General features: G+C 28.1%; 1 protein-coding gene across 3 annotated transcripts in view; it reads right to left on the bottom strand.

Annotated features, from left to right (window-relative positions):
• The window catches only part of LOC107995988 (SAM and SH3 domain-containing protein 1), a 468,575-nt gene that overhangs the window by 89,609 nt on the left and 358,100 nt on the right, over positions 1-20,866 (bottom strand). For all 3 annotated transcript variants that reach the window (XM_017053828.3, XM_062079882.1, XM_017053837.3), the window contains exons 2-3: positions 3,184-3,372; positions 748-908 (exon numbers count right to left, since the gene is read on the bottom strand). In XM_017053828.3, the coding sequence (XP_016909317.1) occupies positions 748-908; positions 3,184-3,372 (350 nt within the window). The remainder of the gene's footprint in view (positions 1-747; positions 909-3,183; positions 3,373-20,866) is intronic.

Raw genomic sequence — 20,866 nt, 5'->3', positions numbered from 1 at the left:
TAATTGATTTCTTTTAGCAATAAAATTTTAAAACAAGTGTGTAGAATAGAAATTTGATATTTTTCATAATAATAAATAACAGATATATATTTTGAGAAGAGATTTATAGAGGTTCTATTAAGACTTGATATTTTTTTTTGATATAATAATTCTGTTTATGAATTTTAGTCTTATTATATATAAATTTTTTGAATTCAAACTTTTATTTAAGATTGTAATAAAATTTTTTTATATTATTTTTTAAATGTGTAAATTTTTCGCTAATAAAATCTTTTCTTATTAATCAATATTCACTTTATATTTTACATATTCTTTTTTAAAAAGATAATTATCAATTATAATATTATTTTTGAAATAAATTCCTGTTTCATAAATTCTCGATTTATGAAAGATCATCAGGAATTAACAAATTATTCGTAGAGATGGAAACTACCTGTAGCATATGATATTGGAAACTTGTCATTTTTAACGATTATATTCAATTATATTGAAAATAATTATAGAATAATTGTTTACTTTTGCATAAATGATAAAATTACGAAATAAATATGTTTTCTAATAAGATAATAATCCAAAGTATGAATTGAAATTAATGATTTTGGAAATAATAATATAAATATATTGAAATAGATATATAAAATTATACAAATTATTTATTGTATTAATGCTTATATTATAGATTAATTAATTTATATAATAATATAAAATAGTATAAAATAAATATACGATAATTCTAAATGTTCCTACCTTTGATAAGGTTGTTGATGTCCACCAGGTGTCACTGCAGTTGTATTTTGCGCGGCAAGAGCAAGTTTCTGTTGTCGTTGTTGAAGCATTTGCCTGCTGAATACACCGTATCCAAAGCCATAGATTTCGTCCTCTTCCTTATCGCTGAGACAGCTCGAGGGCTGAACAAAAATAGAGAACATTCTTGGTTTTTATCTCTTTTACCTTTTGCCCCATTGAAAGAAATCTTGCTTGCGTGAAATTAAAATTTATTGCAAAGAGAACAAGATAATTGTACAGAAAATTAAAGAAGGTTAAATTTTTTGCAATTTTCTTGACTTTTGTTTAAAAATAAGTGAAATTTATTTAATACGATCTGTTTAGAAATTAAAATATAGAATAGAATAAATTTTGTCTTCTTAAAAATTTTTCAGGATCGTGTTAAATTTGTGATTAAAATGCAACAATATTATATTTATTAAAGATATTTTTCATCTTTCTAATTAAAAATTTTTTATTTACATATTTTTACATTCTCTATACAAAAATATTATTTTTACATTCTCTCGTATCTCATATGCAATAACAATAATAATTAATTATGCGATGATTATATAATTTTTTATTAAAATTGTACAAATGAAAGACAAACAGCAAATAGCGAAATGGGCAATTTTGATAAATTGTGCGATGGTTTTGTAAAAAGCTTAATTACTTTCTGAAAAATCATAGATCTTTAAAAGAATTAAACTTAATCGACAATCGATAGGAAATTCGATTCGACCTGGTGGAAAGCCAGAACTCCGAACAATAACTGATTTGAAACAGGATCAATGGATCTACACGGTTAATCCCCTTTAAACCAGTTCGGCAAGTTGCCCTCAGAGGACTTTCAATTCCACGATGGAAAGTGTTTAGTTCTTGTGAACTACTTACCTCTAAATCTCCCCAAACGAAAAATAAAACTTGAATAAAACTCGAAATTGATTTCCTTTCCATAAAAATTTACTACTACGTTTAACAATAATTTACAAAGACTTTAAAAATATATCTTTGATTTTTCATGTAACATTTTTCATTTAATATATTATACATTTCATTTTCATAATATAAAATTATCATACTCATATTACTAAATATGAAATATAATATATCTTGATCTAAGTATAACTGATCTAACTAATACTACAATAAATATAATGATGAGTAGATATATTTTCTAGTTGTACAAAATATTTTTATATTTAATTCTAAAATTTAATTTTTATATTTAATTTTATATTCAATTGAGTGGAATTAGTTACAATAATTTTGATTTTAATATATGTAGTATCATGTATATATTTTTATTAATTAAATATTAATGAAATTCTAGATTTACAGTAGTGAAAATAATAATATTTCATTAAAATATCTAATTATTCTAATAACAGCAATTCATTCAAACTTCTAAAAGAGTATATTATATTTCAAAGGAAGTATGCAATATGAATAATCATGAAAATAAAATATACTATAAATTATTAAGTTAATATACATTATAAAAAAATAAAAGAATATATTTTTACTTATGTCAGTATCAAATTCAAATATTAAAAATTCAATACATAATTAAATTCAACTAAATAATTAATCAAGTTATAATTATGCGTAAAAATTCTTGATATAAAAATATAAATGAAAAATATTAAGAAATACTATTTACATACACACACACACACACACACACACACACACACACACACACACACACACACACACACACATCTTTCAGCATTTTAAAATGAGGATTGAAAATAAATATTCTCTATTTCACTACAAAAATAATTGCCATATTTAAATCTTTTTTACTAATGACTTCCTAACAAATAATAAAAGTTAATTAGGATGACTTTTAAACAAACACTTTTAAATATGTCAAGGTCATTAGAAGTAATTATCCAAACTGCATAATTAATCTGATTCTAATTGTAAGTCAGTATTCAGTTGAAAAAAAAAAACGTTAAAAATTTAACGTTTCTTGATTCTAATATTTAAGTGTAATAAAAATTCTGAGAAAAAAAATTACAATAAATTTTAAGTCATTATAAAGAGGAGATTTTAATTTTCGTCTATTGTAAATTCAATTAAAAAATTTCTATATCTTTATAACAAATTAAATTTTTCAAATTTTCCAAAATAAAGGTATTTTTACTTTTCTATTTGAAAAAAAAAAAAAAAGAGTTCAAAGTTGCATAAATTTCACGTTTTAAAATGAGATACAAATTGATTGTATGTAAGATGTTGACAATATTTCATGTTGACAATATTGGTTCACTCACGCTCTTTATCGTATCAGATGCTTCTTATAAAATTATGAAACAAAAAAAAAGACAGAGAGAAAGAAGACAGGATAGATAAATAGAAAGGACAAAGGAAAATCAGGAGAAAAAGAAAGAAAAAGACGGATTTACTCACCGAGTATTTCCCGGGCACGTAAATGGGCTGTGAATGACTGGTAGTGAGTTGAGTGTTGGGCATTCTGGGAGAAGCATTTGTTTCACGGCGGCGTAGCTCCTCAAGCGGTTCCAGGACGTCTCCGTAATGCGTTCTGAAGAGGTCTGCATACCTTGAAGCCAGCCCCTCTAAGTATCCCCTCTCACCTTCCTGAAGCAGCCATTCGAAAAAGACGAAACATCAAGTAGGGTGCCTTTGAAACGCAACTATGTGATACATTAATTGCTATATATTTCATTTTCACGAAATCCTGATTAACTCGATTCGTGAAACGTGAGCTGAGCATCGAGTATAATCGATATTAATGACGATAATATAATATGATCGTATATTTATAGACGATAAAAAGGAGATATATCTGTGCTTAAAAGTTTTACGATGTAATTTATACTCGATTAAAAAGATTAAAGAATATGAAGGAAAGTGATCTAAATTATGAAGATATACATATTGAAGATTGTAAAGATTATATTGAAATTTATAATTTTGAAGAAAAGTTTTATTAGTGGAGAAGTAAAATTTTTTTTTATTGGTGGAATAATTGCTGTAAAAATTAGAAAAATGATTTTTTTTTTAAATAAATAAATATACAAAAGTCAATAATTTGTTATCCGAAAATATAATATCGATTCATTTGATAGTATAATATAATTTTAGATACCTAATGTATTATTTTGTAATTCTTTTATTTCAAATTTGGCAAAACAATCGTAAAAATAATTCCAAACAAATGGAATTATATTATATAGTACATTACAAACTAATTCCATAATATAATAATAATATAAATAACATTATTTAAAATATTATTTCAAATTAATAGAAATATTTATTATTTCAAATAATTGTCAAATAAATGATTTTTCTTGAAATAATATCTCAATTGTATTTCAGAAGAATCCAAAAGTTCTATACACAAAATTACAAAATAAAAACAATATGTTATTTAAAACAATATAATTTATAGATTAAATCACACATACATTTGTTCCTTTAAAATTTAATAATCAACGAATTGTTGAAGAAGAGAGTTCTTACTTCAATTACATTCCCAAAACATCAAGAACATCCATTTTCTCCTTTCCCTAATCCAGATCGATTTACGAATTCATTTCTTCGGGCGTAACTTCTTGAAGATGTATATCGCTCGCACGTGGATATTCGTTGTTTCGTGTGTCGGCATGTTATACGATAAGGGAGAAAAGATAGCTGTGCGCAGAGAGCGGTGGAAAATGTTTAAAGCACGGATGAAAGAAGGGAAACAGAGAAGGTATAAAAAGAAACAGCGGGAAAAGAAGAGTGGGTAAAAAGAAGGAGAAGAGCAGAGGATCAACGTACAACGCTGTAGGAAGTCGCATTAATATTTCACAATTCCACTTTTGCTGGCTCTCGATTTGGCTTGGTACCGTCCATTGAAGGGCCTAGCTTCGCTCTTTCCTTTCATAAGTTTAAGAAAGAGAGAAAGACGGGAAGAGGAACTGAAAACGCGGGAAAAGAGATGAAGGAGAATACTTTGTCTGGCGTGAGTCTCCTTTTATTTACACTCCGAGCGTCGTCATCCATATGCCCAGCTACCTTGCAGACTGGCGGATATTCCACCATTTTATCTTAGATATATTCTACATTTAAATACGATTTGTATTAAATATTAAGGGATCTCGAAACTTCGAATATGTTTGCTGTTGATAAATGCATCATTACTTTGTAAAATATGTATTACTATCTTTCCTATTAAAATAACTCTATATATGAAAACAATAAAACAAAAAAAATTCGTGTAAACATATGCCCTACATTCGATTTTGTTTTCAAGTTATTTATAGTAAATTTTATGTTAAAATAATTTTATCGAAAAGTAAAAATTATTAAAAAATACGCATAAATACTAGTAATAGTATTGAAATATTTGAATAAAGTTTTTAAAAAATTATCTACAAAATAATAAGTTGAAAAAATGGAGAAGCTAAAACAGTAAATGGTGAAATTTCTTCTTGAGCTTGTATTGAAATACATAAATTATTTCGAACACCATTTATAAATAGATATAGTGTATTAGAAGAAATTATTAGAAGAAATTCGTTCGAAAACAAATATACGTTTATACGAATTTTTTTTATTGTTTTTGTTTAAAAATAAAAAATTATATAAATTATATTAAATATTATATTCATTACAAAAAACAATCGAACATTAAAAACATTTTATATTATTTAATTATGTATTATTCAGTATATTATTATTTACATTGTATCAATAGGAAAGATAAACTTTACATAAATTTATTGAAAATGAAGTTTCTCATTCAAACCAATTCAAAGTTAATCCATATTAATGCCTGCGGGATATTTTATTTCTATTCACCCTATCTCTTGGATGTCCTGTAAAATATTATCAAAATGACGTTGATATTGCCAATATTAATCTAGGGTGCCATCTTTTGGGTGTTTCATACTCTAGAGATAAGATAAATATAGCTACTATGATTCCTCAGGCGCTATAAATCCAACTTAACTTGAACTTAAGTTAAACGCTTAAAAAGTATATAGTATTAAATATATATTTAATTATTAGAAATACTTTTTTACATAATTCGAAAATTGAAAAAAAATTGAAAAAATTGAAATTATTTAAATGACAATCTTGATATATTTCATGATTAAAATAAATGAAGTGATGCTTCTATTCTAAAGAATATCTATCAAAGGAATATATGAATGGTTTGAAGATGATACATTTTTTTATTTTCATTTAAGAACAAAATCAAAATTTATAAAATTTGATTAATTCCTGATAGAATACAATAAAGTTGAGTTAAACTTGTAATTGTTCAAAAATGAAATCTATATAAACTTTTTCAATTTTTATAACATAAAATGCACATCTGCTATATAAAATAAATCAAATCAAATAATATAAAAATATTTCAAAATGTAATACAAAAAAAATACAGATAGAAGATATTTTTATATATAAATTTTATATGTAAAATATTTTGAAAGAAAAAATAAAATATTTATAAAATCATACTTGAGAAAATTATGTTTAATTTTTCATGTGCAATTAAGTATCCTGTGACACGATATTGTTATTTATATTTCAATAATTATAACATTATTTTTAAAATATAATTCTAATAAACTAATTCTAAAACATAAAAATATTTTTATTTTTTAATATTTTAATAATTTCATTTCCATCCATTTTTATTCTTTATAAATTCTGTCATTTAATCCTTTTCAATGGTATTTTATTTGCGTCATTTATTTTATTATTATTAAATAAAAATTCAATATATATTTACAATAATTGTTTTATTTTCGTGCATATATGTTGAATTTTTTATTAATTGGAAAAATGTAATGCAAATTATTTGGAACCGATATCTTTTTCATTGTAAAGCAAAATATGAAACTAAATAAAATAAAATTAAAAAAAAATATATTAATTATTAATAAAAGTTTCAATTTTAAAGCGTCAATTGTAAAATTTCAATTTTAAAATTCTTTTCAAATGTGTTTGTTCGATATTAAAAATCAGACGATACTATTCGAAATAAAAGTATTCGATACAAATGCAGCATTGTATAAGTAGTTTCGAGCTCGCACGTTGAATCAATCAAAACGACAGATCGAAATATCAAGATCTACCCTCTTCAATATTTATGATCGTAACTGTACTGTCAGATAAACGCAGGTGTCAATAATGCATACAATGGGATCTGCAGAGCGTGCACCGGTACCATGCAATACGTATTGGCTTACAGACATTCAATGAATCCAGACTGAAATGAACTCGTCAAATACAAGAGTGTCAAATGTCGAAATTTTTACGACAGTACAATTTATTCCAGTGTTTCTTAAAAATTATCGATATTTTAAGTTTGTATTTAACCGATTTTATTTAATCTCAATAACATTGAAAATATTGCTGAAAATGAAAATGTTTCTTAAAAAAAGGAATAATTTTTCGATTTTAATTTAAAAAATAGTATATATATATTATATTATATTTTTGAAAAATAATACAATGTTTATTGTTTTGTTATTCTAATGTTTATTGTTATAAAAGATTAAATGAACTGAAGGAATTCATTGTAATTAAAATAACTCTATTGCTATTACATATTATTTAATCTTAACGCATTTAATACATTTTAAATTGCTATTATTATTTTCTTTGAAAAGATAGAAAATAAATAGAAGTTAAGATTTCCAAAAAATAAAGATTTATAATTTGTAATTATTTATAATATTGTATAAATATTAATATAATTGATATAAAAAATTATTGATTAAAAATTATTGCAAACAATCGAAGTTTGTGTTGGATAAAAAAAGAGAACGAGATCATACTATCTTCGTCACACCATCGTAGTATTTTGGTTCTTTCTCTCTTCATCTAATGCAAATTTCAATTGCTTGTAGCATAAATGAGTCTTAATTTTTGTTTTCGCCCTCAACAATCCAAAGAAATTCAAGATACTCACATACGATACATACGAATGTATAAAAAGATCGTAAAATATGTTTCGTTTTTCTATGTCAGAAACATTACAGCAATTTTTATTGGTTGTGTAGATGACAGTATTCTGTATTGGTTAAATTTTACGATCATATGCACTTGTTCATGTGCAGCGACAGTTTTAGTAGGCATCTCTGTTTCTAACTGTCGTCGCGAGTGAAACAGAATATCTCGCCATCTTTTGAAAGAATAAATTAAAATAAGATTAAAAGAAAAGTTTTGAAAAAGATAATATATAAAATCACAATACTTTTTTTAAAAATCTATTGATTCACTATTTTTCCAAAAGATCACAAGTCATCTTATTCCATTTGTGATAAAATTATTTTTTTCACGGAAAAGCTATATTTGATTATCAGATTTGTTCCAGATTCTATATAATTAAAAATAACAGGAAAAGGAATTATTGAATTATTGGCTGGAAAGAAGTGCAGTGAAGTTGTTGTTGCTGCGTACAAACCACGAGTCGTACAATCGTAAAAGTTTAAATTAATAATATCAGTGACAGAATCCAATAAAAAAAAATTGCTGCAGTATTGTTAGTATCGAAAAATAAGAAAAAAAAAATTCCACAGTGTAAATATAGTACTGTTTCCATTTCAGATGCTCCATTTCAGGGAATCGACGAGAAATTTTCGGATTAATAAAGAACACAAAATGAAACAATTACGATGGGATTTCGATTCTTATTCGATCCTATCATCTCCTAAATTGTCTCCTTTCTTTCGAACTATTTCTATAATTAGAATAATTATTTTTTTTTATAATAAATACACATGGTGCGCGAAAATATAAAAATGAATTGTAAAAAAGAAGCATAAAATACATTTACAATCACTCAGAAGAACATATGCGAACTTCACTTTGAATGATAAAAAAAAATATACAGTGTTCTAATTATTCTTATTTTTATACAAATATATCGTGTAACGTGTTATTTTTAACTTTTCAAAGAGAGCAGAATATTGAAGAGACATTCACATAAAAGGATAATCGAAAAATGTATTAAAAAAGAGGGAGAGAAGCGAAGAGAAGCGAATTGAAAGAGACAGAACGAATCACACTTCCATAACCATCTTTTCTTCCTATTTCACGTCCAACCCACTCCTTTTACATCTTTATCCATAATCCACGGGTATTAATTAGAATTCCAATCCACCAGTTTGATATGACGTGCCCATTGCTCGTTACTTCTCCTCACCTCTCATCCCATTCCATCCCTTTCTTCCACTCTCCCTCCCTTTTCCCCTTTATCCCTTATCCACTTTCCTATCGTTCTTCTTCTTCGTGAGGGCTTAACGGTCAAACCGAAAGTTTTCGAGGCGCGAGTACATAAAGCGAGCGAATTTTCCGGGGGTAACTCTTCAGAACTTTGCCCAACCCCCTTCGTAAATTAAAATTTCATCCATGAACGGATAATCGAGGGGTGATTAAAGCATTTCGTTTATCAAACCGGATGATCTTCTCGGGACACGACCAGATTCAATTCTGCTTCACGTCGATGTGCTATTTGAACAGTCTTTGACGAGTTTATCGTTCGATACTTCTCCTTTTTAAGGGAAGAACTGTTGCCTGGTTATTCGATACCTTTGAAAGGATATTTTTCGAAACGATCCTTTAAGCGGCGACCCGATGTTAAAAGAGATAAAGGGGCTTAAACTGTCTTCTTTTTACTATTGCAAATATTGTCTTTTTAATGAAGAGTAACAATTGAAATTTAATTTTATTCTTTTAATTTTCTTTTTCCTTTTTTTTTTAATTTGTAAGGATTAAATGATCGATGAGATTTATTTTTATTATACTTGAGGGATTAATTTCTGCAATAAAGATAAATGATAAATTTACATTTTTATTTATTCTTGGTTTCTTTTTGAGATATTAAATTATGTTATAGATAATATTGTTTAAAAATTTAATTTCAAAAATTAAAATATCTAATATTGTCTGTACTTTCAATGATTTTATCACTTAAGAAATTTTGTAAGAAAAGAAAAAAAAATGTTATATGATTCCTTGGCGTTAAATAAAAAAAATAATGATATAATTATATAAAATAATATTAATTTTTCATTTATCAAAGCTGTATTATTTATTTTCATTATAAATATAATATATTATAACTTGATTTTATTTTAAAATAAATGAATCTTCCAATTGAAGCTTTCTTAAAATGATATTATTTATAATTTATTAATGGCAATTTGTATAAAATGAAATTAAAATTAATTATATTATAATAGAATTTATATTGCAGTAGATTATATTAAAATTATATTTAGATTAAATAAGATTTACTTAAATTTATACTTGAAATCAATATCAACATAGTAATTGAAAATAAGTGACAAAATTTCATTTATTTTTTAATAGATAAAATTTATTTACATAAAATGAAATTGAAATTAATTATACTACAATAGAATTTAGTATTTATGTAAAATGAAACTGAAATTAATTATACCACGGTAGAATTTAATATTATATTACAGTAGATCTACCTGAATTTCTAATTACACTACGTTGGTTTGCTTGGATTTGTAAGTGTACTGTATTCTGCTACAGACCGTAATTGAGTAAATTTACCTATCGGACACCAACGCCACGTTAGTAATCAAAATTGTAAACACTGGTGAATAATTAATAGTTATACAAGATATCTCAGTAATCGTAGTGCAAATAAAAAAAAAATAACTTGAAAACTTATCATTTTATGTGAATATATATTAATTTCTTATTAGAGCAATTCATTTTATTTCACTTTATTTAAATAACTTCATTTTCTATGTACATTTGATTATATTTTAGATTTTTTTATTCATATTAATTAATATTTATAATAATCTATATTAGTTTAATATCACATAAATAATAAAGAATAAATGCTCGTACATAACCTCAAAATTTTATTTTTAATTCTTCTGATTTTTCAAGCATACTTCACGAAATCGTTAAAATTAAAACGGTTATGATGTGTAAAATCTTGCATGTAATGCGAGTTAAAACATTTTTTTTCATTTGAACATTCCCAAAAGAATCGAATTTAAAATTCTTCGTAGTCTGAAGAGTTCTCGACTGAAAATGTTTAAAGTTGATTTTCACGAATGAAGAACTTGTCGATCGTTTGCACGTGTCCAATCAAAAAATTATTCAAATTCATGTGTGATACTTTAAATTCAATTTTCAAGCTTGATTAACTCGAAAAGAAAACTTTAAACTATTGTTCTATGTTTTTTCTTTATTTTTTTTCGCATAGAATTACAATTTTGTTGATTTTTTTCTACATTTATTGCGATATCTCATGCAAATAATGATTATCTGATATTAAAAATATATGAGTGCGAACAGTAGTTGAAATCTCTATTGAACCTCGTGTCAATATGTATAAAATTGTGAAAAAATAGGTGCTGACGTGGCTAACAGCCCGAACATTTGCCCATGTTGATAACTGAGAGATTAGCAGGAGGATGGTGTAGATAAATGAGGGGACTAGGCTCAAGGGGAAGCGACCCTCACGCCTACGAATTGCTCGTGAGCTGTGACATGGGTTTATGACACGTCAATCGCTATTGAGGATGAAAATGTCATTTTCCACCTCTTCCATATGACTGTTTTTAAAAAATAACAGACGAGATCCAACAATAAAATTCGTCGTGTAATTACTTCATACTTTATTAAATAACTAAATATCATTGTAGTTGTTTGAAAAAAAGAAAAATTATTCTTAAAAATCTCTGCATCGATTTTGTGAAATGGCATTCAAAATTATTCTTGATGTCGTTAATCTAATCAAAATATTCTGATACAAAATTGGAATAAAGTCATGATTCTATGGAGATAGATTTGTCATTCGTAAAAATACATGATAATTAAAACATTGTTCTCAACAATTTTGAATGAGAATAAATTCTATTGACACATCGTAATCGTTTAGCTCAACTGATTGCTAAGAAGTGGATATATAGAAGAGAATGGAAGAAAATTGAAAAGTCAAGATTTCCCTCGCCATTTACTACTTCTTCGTGGAGTTTAACCGCCGTAGTCTTAGACGACTGACTTCCTTCTTTTTAGAATCGATTCGTCGTTCCCTTTTGCTACTTTTGCCTAAGTTTCTCTAGATTTCCTCTTTTCACAATCTTCGCTCGATCGTCATGCACGTAGGTTGTAGATTGATTCGCTTTGAAAAAGTTTCATCGCATCGCCAGCGAGTGCTCGAAATACTGTTTCTGTTAAATTTGGGCCGATTCAATTCTATACAAATTTTTCAACTGTCGCCCATTTTCCATTCCAATACAAGTTTGGAATTGAGAGTTAATGGAAAGAAGAGATTAGCACGAAGGAAAAATATAAATTACGATCACATTATATTTAAATATAATAGTTGAACAATAGTTGTCTTTAATCAAGAAAAATTATATATTGTATCGTTTTAATTAAATTCAAAAATGCAGAATATAAATTTTTATTCATTTCCTTTTATTTAATTTTTTTTCTCTAAATATATCTTTATTATATCTGTTTTTATTACTTGCATAAGAGATAAGAAAATTCATCTTATCATTATAAAATTTTTATAATATAATATAGTATAATATAATATAGTAAAATAATTTCTTTTTTTTTCATTTAAAAATTAGTTTCTGAGAAGCTATAAAATTTCTATATTTTATACTCACTTATATATAAAATAATTAACTTTTACAATTAAAAATTAATCTATTTATATTCTTAATTTTCTTAATTCTCTCAAATATATTCATTCGAAAACAAAATCTCGAACAAAAAAATCGTATTCTTTCTTTCATCATTACATATATCCCCAATATCATCCCCTTGTTCAATTATCCACAATTCGAAATATACACCCGCACTCTACGATCGCACTCTCTCTCCACGCTCTCTCAAAAAAAAATATACGGCGAAGGACGGCGAAAAGGAGAAAAATGCAAAAAGAAAATTTGGAAGCAACAACGATTTTTCTTTTCTTTTTCTTTTTTTTTTTTTTTACACTCGCCAAGATTTATCGCCGGCCGTATTGTCTACGGACAAGCATCGCTTTTCATTTGCTTAAGCCCGAAGCGCGAAGTAGTAGGTAGGCGTTTCACGATAATTGGGCGGCCTGAGGGGGATTCTCTTGGTATAGGATAGAGGACGGAATTATTTTCGGGGTAGCCCTTCAACGGCCGTTGCACCCGCCATTAGTGCAGCCACAGCCTCCACGTATTCATTCCCACCCTCATTATTTACATATACTTCATTTGCTCGACTCGGCTCCCCTCTTTCTCCCTCGCTCGTCAATTGCGAAATGTATTTCGCGAAAATCGAGGTGAGCCGAAAATCGGGATCTTCTGCCGCCAGACGTCATTCAAATTCATCGTTAATCGAGTACCGGAGGAGAGGGGGAGAGGGGGGAGGGGAGAGGAGGGAGGAGAAGCAACGAGAGTAAACAACGAAAATATCAACGAACCGTGGATTTATTATTTTTCTCTCTTTGTCCCTCTCTTTGTCTCCCTCCCTCTTTATCGGATTTTATTGGACGGTACAGAGGACAGGAAGTGTTTTAACGGGACGAGACAGGTGGAAAATCGAGCCGGTGATACGTGGCCCCCAACTTTATGAATACTGGAGAAACTTGTTTCGAACTTCCATGTCGGTTATTTCCCTTTTATGAATCGTAAAGCATACGCCGCGTGTCAAAAATCTGCCAAATTTTCTTTCTGAAACTTTTATCCTATTCAACAGTTACGACTTGGTGCTTTTATCTTCGTTTTTAATACACGGGCGATAATTGTATTGTTAACTTGAGTGAGAAAATTCTTCTCGTTGAAAGAGGTTTTTAAGGGATTTTATTTTTTTTTTCATGTATGTAAAATTGGATTAAGAAACAGTTTTAATTGCGAAGAGGTGAAAATGAATCGTTCATATTTTTGTAAAGTAGAATAAAATTTATGATAAATTTGCTTTCAAATTTATATGATGTTTCTATTTTGAATATTTTATATATTTCAATAATAATACAATTCTCGAATATTCTTGCAAATTTAAAATATGTTTTTCTCTAATTTCTTTTATAAATCAAATTAAATTATTGCAAATTACTATAGATTATACAATGTTATAAAGTTATAAAATTTCATTTAAAAATTACAATTTTATACTATGTTCAAATTAAAATACAAACTTTTTTATTCTATTATTATAAAAATCTGATATATAACGTTTATGCATAAAGAATAATGTTTATATCGTTTATATCGGAAGATTTCCTTTTTACAAGAAATTGATCGAAAACATTGTATTATCCGTTCGACAAAAGGATCGTTATAAAACGCATGATTGATGTCATGAATAATTTATAGTATTTTCAATATTTTGAAATTATGTAGGAAAATCTTATGAATCTGTTTTTTCTCTATTTTCATATTCGATTAAACTTAACATTAAACTTAACAATAATAATCATCGTCGTCATCAATGGATTATCATGGATCAAAGATTATTATTTCTCAACTATTGTATTATTTTTTATTTGCGTGTTATTCCACAAAATTTCCGCGTCATTACCAAGGGGCATTTCACTCCAGACAAGAGGCCATTAATGTAAACGAAAACACGAGGAGCCGTGATTTTTGGCAGAAAGGTGACACGAAGTAAAAGAAAACTCGAAAGGGATGAAGCGAAGGTCGGGGAGTAATGCGCACCAGACTGGTCCAGGAGAGGGCGTGCAACTACGAAAGCGAAAGATGGTAGGTGGGTAGGTGTTCCATTCCTCTTCCAGCACGACGAAAGTCTTGCCCGTCGCAAGGATTTTCGGCGTCAGGCTTAGGAGTGGCCGCCTTAATCTCTACTTGCTCAACCGACCCTCCTATTCTTCGCCATCCGTCTTCCTTCTTCTCCTTCCTTCCACTTTGACCTCTTGTCCTTTTTTTACGCTCTCTCTCTCTCCTCCTCTTCCGCGTTTCGTACCTTTACAAAGGCCTTCGAGGCCTCCCCTCCCCCTCCTTTCCTCAAGTTTTCTGTCCATAGAGCTGTGGCGTGTTTACGAAACCTGGTAGTTAAGGATGTTCCAAAAAAAGATGATAGAAAGAAAAGAAGTAAAGAAGAAAGTTTGCTGATGCTGCGATGTGATAGACCGTCTTCTTTTTTCCGTCTTTTTTTTTTCGCGTTTGGCGAGATGGCGGAATCTTACACGACTCTCTCTCTCTCTCTCTCTCTCTCTCTCTCTCGGTCTCTCGCATTTTAATCAAAATGTCCTTTAAATTATTTCAGTATTCGCTGAAGGTATGAAAAACTCGTAATTTATGGATTTTTTTTTTTTTTAAAAAGAATGCCACCATAGTAAGTGGAAAATGTTTCAACGTTTAAAAGCGGTGAAAAATATTCGTATAAACATATGTTTCGCTTGACCTCGTTCGAAGATGTAGAGAGAGAGAGAGAGAGAGAGAGGTTTCCTGTGATATATAATATTTCTAAAATCTCATTCCCCGTGATTCTGCAGTTTTATGATTTTTTACGATTGTAACCATTTGAATTTAGTTTTTCGAAAGATTTATTTTGTCTCGCTGAAAAAAAATCAATCGAGAGAAGAAAAAAAATTATTATTAATGATTTAATGATGTAATGAAAGTTTAATGATTATGAAGAAAAATTTATATCGATATATATCAATTTAATTATATATCGTTAATTTATTTAAAAAATAAAATTAGTTAAAAAAAAATCAGAAGCAAAATTGGGAAAATTATTTAAATATATTTTCTTTTTATTAAATTAGTAAAATTTATTTGATTACCATCCATTATTTAAATATTATTATTTAATATATATATATTTTTAAACATTAAAAAAAATATCGATAATTTACATCAAAACGTCATAATTTATTTCTTAATAAATTTTGATGGAATAAAATGAGAATTATTTAAAAAATAAAAGTTATATAATTTCTTTGCAACAAAATGTAAAAATTTTAATTTTTATCATCTCGCCGAAAAAAATATTCAATATGAAAATTGTACTCAAAAACAAAGAAAAATGGTGAAAATTTAAAGATTGGTTTCATTTCCTTCAAACAAACCTGTTATTGTTATGCTTTAAATAGATTAAATCAGAAATTTCAAGATTAGATAAATATCTTAGTATAATACTAAAATTCAAATATTTATCTCATTCATAATTCCCAAAATACCTCGAATCCTTTAGTTAAATTTTAATCAGAAAAATGCATTGTCCATTGTTTTCGAGTCGTTCACGGAACTGAGGAAACTGTCACGGGGTTTCTCTGCCGGATGGATGGGCACCACGAGTGAAAGACGGTGAGGGGGCGTTGAATGGGAAATGAGCGTGCGAGAGAGGAGGCGATGCGGTGCAAGAAAGGTGATACACTCCAGCATAAAATGATTTTCTTCGAGATTGATGCAATTTGTCAAAATTTCATCAAACTACTCCTTCTTTAACAACATAGAAGAAGCATGATGCGATATATTTTTTTTACAAATTTTTACAAATTTACATGATATATAAAGGCACGTATAGAGAAAGAACAGATCAATGAGATTTTTTTTTCAGAATGACTTTTTTTTTCGCAAGTTTGAATCCGTAAAAATTGTCTGTCAAATTGAATTTAAGAGAAATAAAAACTATCGATTTTTGCTATATTCAAGTAAAAGTAACTGTTATTCTACGGAAAATAAAATTTGTTTTCAATATTTCTCGCCAACTATCGTATCATCCTTCCTCTGTTAAAATTCGATTTATCGTCACATAGAAATTCTTTTTTTTTTTTTCCTCCTTCCCTAGAGAGATATATATCGCTTTGAATTTATTTCATTTTTTAATACCACCGATAAATTCCACTGGTCTCGAGGAAAGACATATCTATGAAAATCATAGGGCGAGCCATCATTTTGTCCGGGAGTGTAGTTTGGATGGGCGTTTGAGCGAGTGTACTACGAGAACGGTTGTAAGAAAAGGAAAAGACAGCATGGAAAATGAAAAGTACTGAACTGGTGGAGAAAGCGTGGTATCATCCAGTCGTGGATCATAGAGCATTGTTAAATGTAGCAGCGCAGCTTTAAAAAAAAATGTCCTATTGTCAGTTTAGCGCTCGTTCCTCTATTCTAACTGTGCTAACGTCTACGTACACCCGGAAAAATTCCCTTTTTCTCCCTTCTCTTTACCTAACAGCTTCGCGCGAGGCAACCCCTCTGTCTTTCTCTCGTCAGCTTCTTTCTCTCTCTTTCTCTCTCTCTCTAACTCTAACTCTTTGTCTCTTTCCACGGTATTCTTTCTCCTTCCGGTTTCTCGCGCGAGATTTCCGCCATTGTAACTTTCCTAGAAAGCGAAAGAGTGTCCTGTCGCGACACGATAGTTCTAGTAACACTGGTCCATGCATTAATACCAACTAAAAAGGAGGCGACCAAAGCGCCGTCAGATTTCTGGACCTCGACTTTGCTCTGTTCTTCTCTCTCGTGTTTTCTTCTTATTGCACAACATAGTCGCTGCCTCAAAACGTTGTCTTTGCGAATCTCTCGGATGCAAACAGGCTCTTTTTAATTTTTATAAGTGGCAACGCGACGGGATCAAGATGGACGAAAATTTAGAAACTTTTCGGCAATGAGAAGTTCCCGTTATTGTCCTGTTCGCCGACTTGATGGAAACGTTTCTTTGCTGCTGTCTGTATTTCGTATAGATGTGACTGTCGATGCTAGATGTCTGCGAGATTTTGAATGTTATGATTATTACGATTAAATAGTAAATGGTGTTTTAGAATATTTGTTTTAATTCGATATTGAGAAGAAATAAAGTTTGTTTAAATTTAATATTGGAATTATTGATCTTTAATGTGTATTTAAATAAAGAGATTATGATTATAAATAGATGAATACAGTTAAATAATAATTATGAAAATTAAAAAAAAAAAAATTAGTCTATTTAATTTTATTTGATTATTCTTAATCTATTTTAATTCTAATTTAATTGTAAATAATGCAATTTTGAAAAATGAAAAAATTCTTTTATTTTATATATAAGATATTTATTTAAATAATAGATTTTCAAAAAAAAAATATTGACCATTTTAATAGAATCCAATTATCTTTTATTTTGATTTGTTGAACGTTTCTAAGGATATTTGAAAATCAAAAGTCTTTCCTTTTTAAATAAATATATATACATTTTTCTTTATAGATTTTTGTTAGAAAAAGGAAAAAAGTATGAAATAATGAATATGATATGATGAGTTCACATATTAATCTAAAATAAATAATTGTATAATATTTTAGCATAAAAATATCACAAATAAATCTCGAGTAGAATTCATCCGAAAAAGATGGAGAACATAAAAATTGGTGAAAATCCAATTAAAATCACCAAAAAGCTGACACACAGCATTTTTTTTTCCCTTGCTATTTAACAACAATTATATCGCCGTGATGTCCAATTTTAATTTTCAGGCTCGAATCATCCTCTGCGAAAAGAATTCTTTTCGTTTCCAAGCATTAATAAGAATTCTTCTCCGTCTCTGTGCAAAGTGTTTTTGATGATTAAACGTCGTAAAAGGCAGATAAGATCGCACGAAAATATAATTCCACGGAATAGAAATGAAAATTGAACGCGAACGCCGACTTGTTCGCAGTTAAATGCCCCCCTCCCCGTTCCACCTCCTCTTATTCTTCCGCTTTTAATTCTCGGCCGGAATATGAAATTAGTCGCAACCCCCCTCAGCCTCAGCGCTCAGCAATTGATTGCGTTAATTATGCAGATATTGTTAGAAGCAGAAGCGAGCATTCCTTCTCAGGCCCGGAGTGTCGTTAAACCTATGCATGAATTTATATTAATTCTTAGGGAAATGTCCAATTTCAATAATCTCCCCCCTCTTTCAAGATGGCCGCTGCAAGATATCGCTGCAAGAATCTGGTTCGATGCTTCAGATCTAACCTCGATAAGATTCCTTAATATATTCTATTGCATATTCTTCGAGTTTTATGGGATTAGTAGTTTTGCCAAAACTTTTCCTCGATTCTGAACTCAGTTGATTTTTAATCGTGTTATTTTTTTTTTTTTTTTTTGAAAAAATTGAGAATGTGAATAATTCAAGTTTAATTCAATGCTTGGTATTGATTAATTAAAAATTGATTGGTAAATAAATCAATTAACTAATTTTGTAATTCCAGATTTAAAAGATTAAAAATTATCTTATTATTTTTTAAATGATAAATTTACGTTTGGAAGAATTTTCATTATATTTTTTTTTAATATGAATATAAGAAATTTTATTAAAAATCTTATTAGATAGATTTATTCGAATAAAAATATAATTAAACATATGTTTATGATTATATGATTATATATGATTATTGATACTAATCACTAATATAATACAATAATCCATATAATAGATATATAAGTTAATAATTAACGTATTAGCAGATAAATAGATAACAATTGATAGAGCAAAATTTAATAGGCGATATTAGCTTGCTCATTAAATTTAAATTTCGAGAAACGATATCTCATGTGCAACAAGTGAATATTAGGTATTCCTGCCGATTTCGAAGCTACATTTTACAAATTTTTAATTACAGAATTAAAAAGTGTAAAAATAAAAATCTATTATGGTAGAAATGACCATAAGGAAGATAAAATTAAACGTTAAATATCAATTTACGCGAAAGAAATATATGTTTTACTTGCTGCCATGCATAATCTGCTGTAGGATTAACATAAAACCTTTGTCGAGCCTACAAGAGGATACACACACACACACACTGGTTCACAAGTTAAAAGACCCTTTGAACAATTTCTACGGCTCTCGGTTACTAAACCATATAATCGCGACTAATTCTTCTGTAACATGAAACTGTGAAATTACGCATGGTACTAAGAAGAAACCCAATTAACTTTTCGAGATATAAACGATACATTTAAAAATGAAACGGACATCTTTTTTTCATAATTAATGAATTAATATTGTTATTAGAGAAAATGTAAATAAACATGAAGTATAATCGTAAATGTAAAAAACTATATGAAGAAATTTTAATTTCAACGTAACATTGAAATTTTGTCATTTGTATTTTTTTCATAAACAATATTAACAATATCCTACATAATTTACATAATTTAAATATGTGTTCTACGTATATTATAAAATCAGAAATTGAACGACATGGAATTTCTTGAATATTGAAATAATTATTTAAAATTCGTACAGTTTAAAATTTTCCAAAAATTATCTTTCTTATTTTCCTCTCCAAAATCTAATCTATTTTATAAAATCAAATCGTTAAAACAGAAAATGAAGAGTTATTAAAAAATTAACTTACCAATCAAGCAACAATTAACATGATTCGATTGTATTAATATCACAATGCAATATATATACATATATAAAAAAAAAAAAGAAAACAAAATTTCGATGGAGGTAAAGTTTTATACACGATATCAATGTCGTATAAAACAAAATTGTCTCCTCTATACAAGTGACCGCACGTTCAGTCACATATTGTGTGAAATGAAAGCAATCCACAATGCACGGGACAGCGCCATCAAAGGATATGGAGACGCACAATGGAGGTGCTCCCTGACAGTGTTACCGTTGTTCCCTAGTCGGTCTACGCTGGCAATTTCATTCAATGACTAATGGAACAAGGCGCTTCGACATTGTCGTTAGCAGAGAGTGTCGGTAAATAAGTAATTCACGCATCCATTGCTTAATTCTGAATTGTGTCCCCATTCTATTTCACCGCGCAGAATTATACAGAGCTATAATTTCCTTCGACTCGGATATTTCTATCGTTAAAGAATATTTACGATATCGAGCAAGATTATTCTAGAAAGATAATATGTTGGAAGATTATCTCTTTCTTTTCAATAATTGTTATTAAAGTATATATTTTACGAAAGTAAATATAAATCTCAATCACAATTGATGATGATGATATTCAAAATTATCCATTCGCCAATTATCCATACATTTTATAAACATTATTATTCCATTACTTTTTTTTTCATCGTCTAATCTTCTTATAATACCACGTTATTTAATTAAGTTAATAAATTACATCGAAGATAAAGAAGTATAATATATCACTTTAATCAATAAGGTTAATCTTCAAGGTCTTCG

This window comes from Apis cerana, linkage group LG9, assembly GCF_029169275.1.
Source record: "Apis cerana isolate GH-2021 linkage group LG9, AcerK_1.0, whole genome shotgun sequence".
Classification (NCBI taxonomy): domain Eukaryota; kingdom Metazoa; phylum Arthropoda; class Insecta; order Hymenoptera; family Apidae; genus Apis; species Apis cerana.
This window is presented reverse-complemented; position numbering and strand designations above follow the sequence as displayed.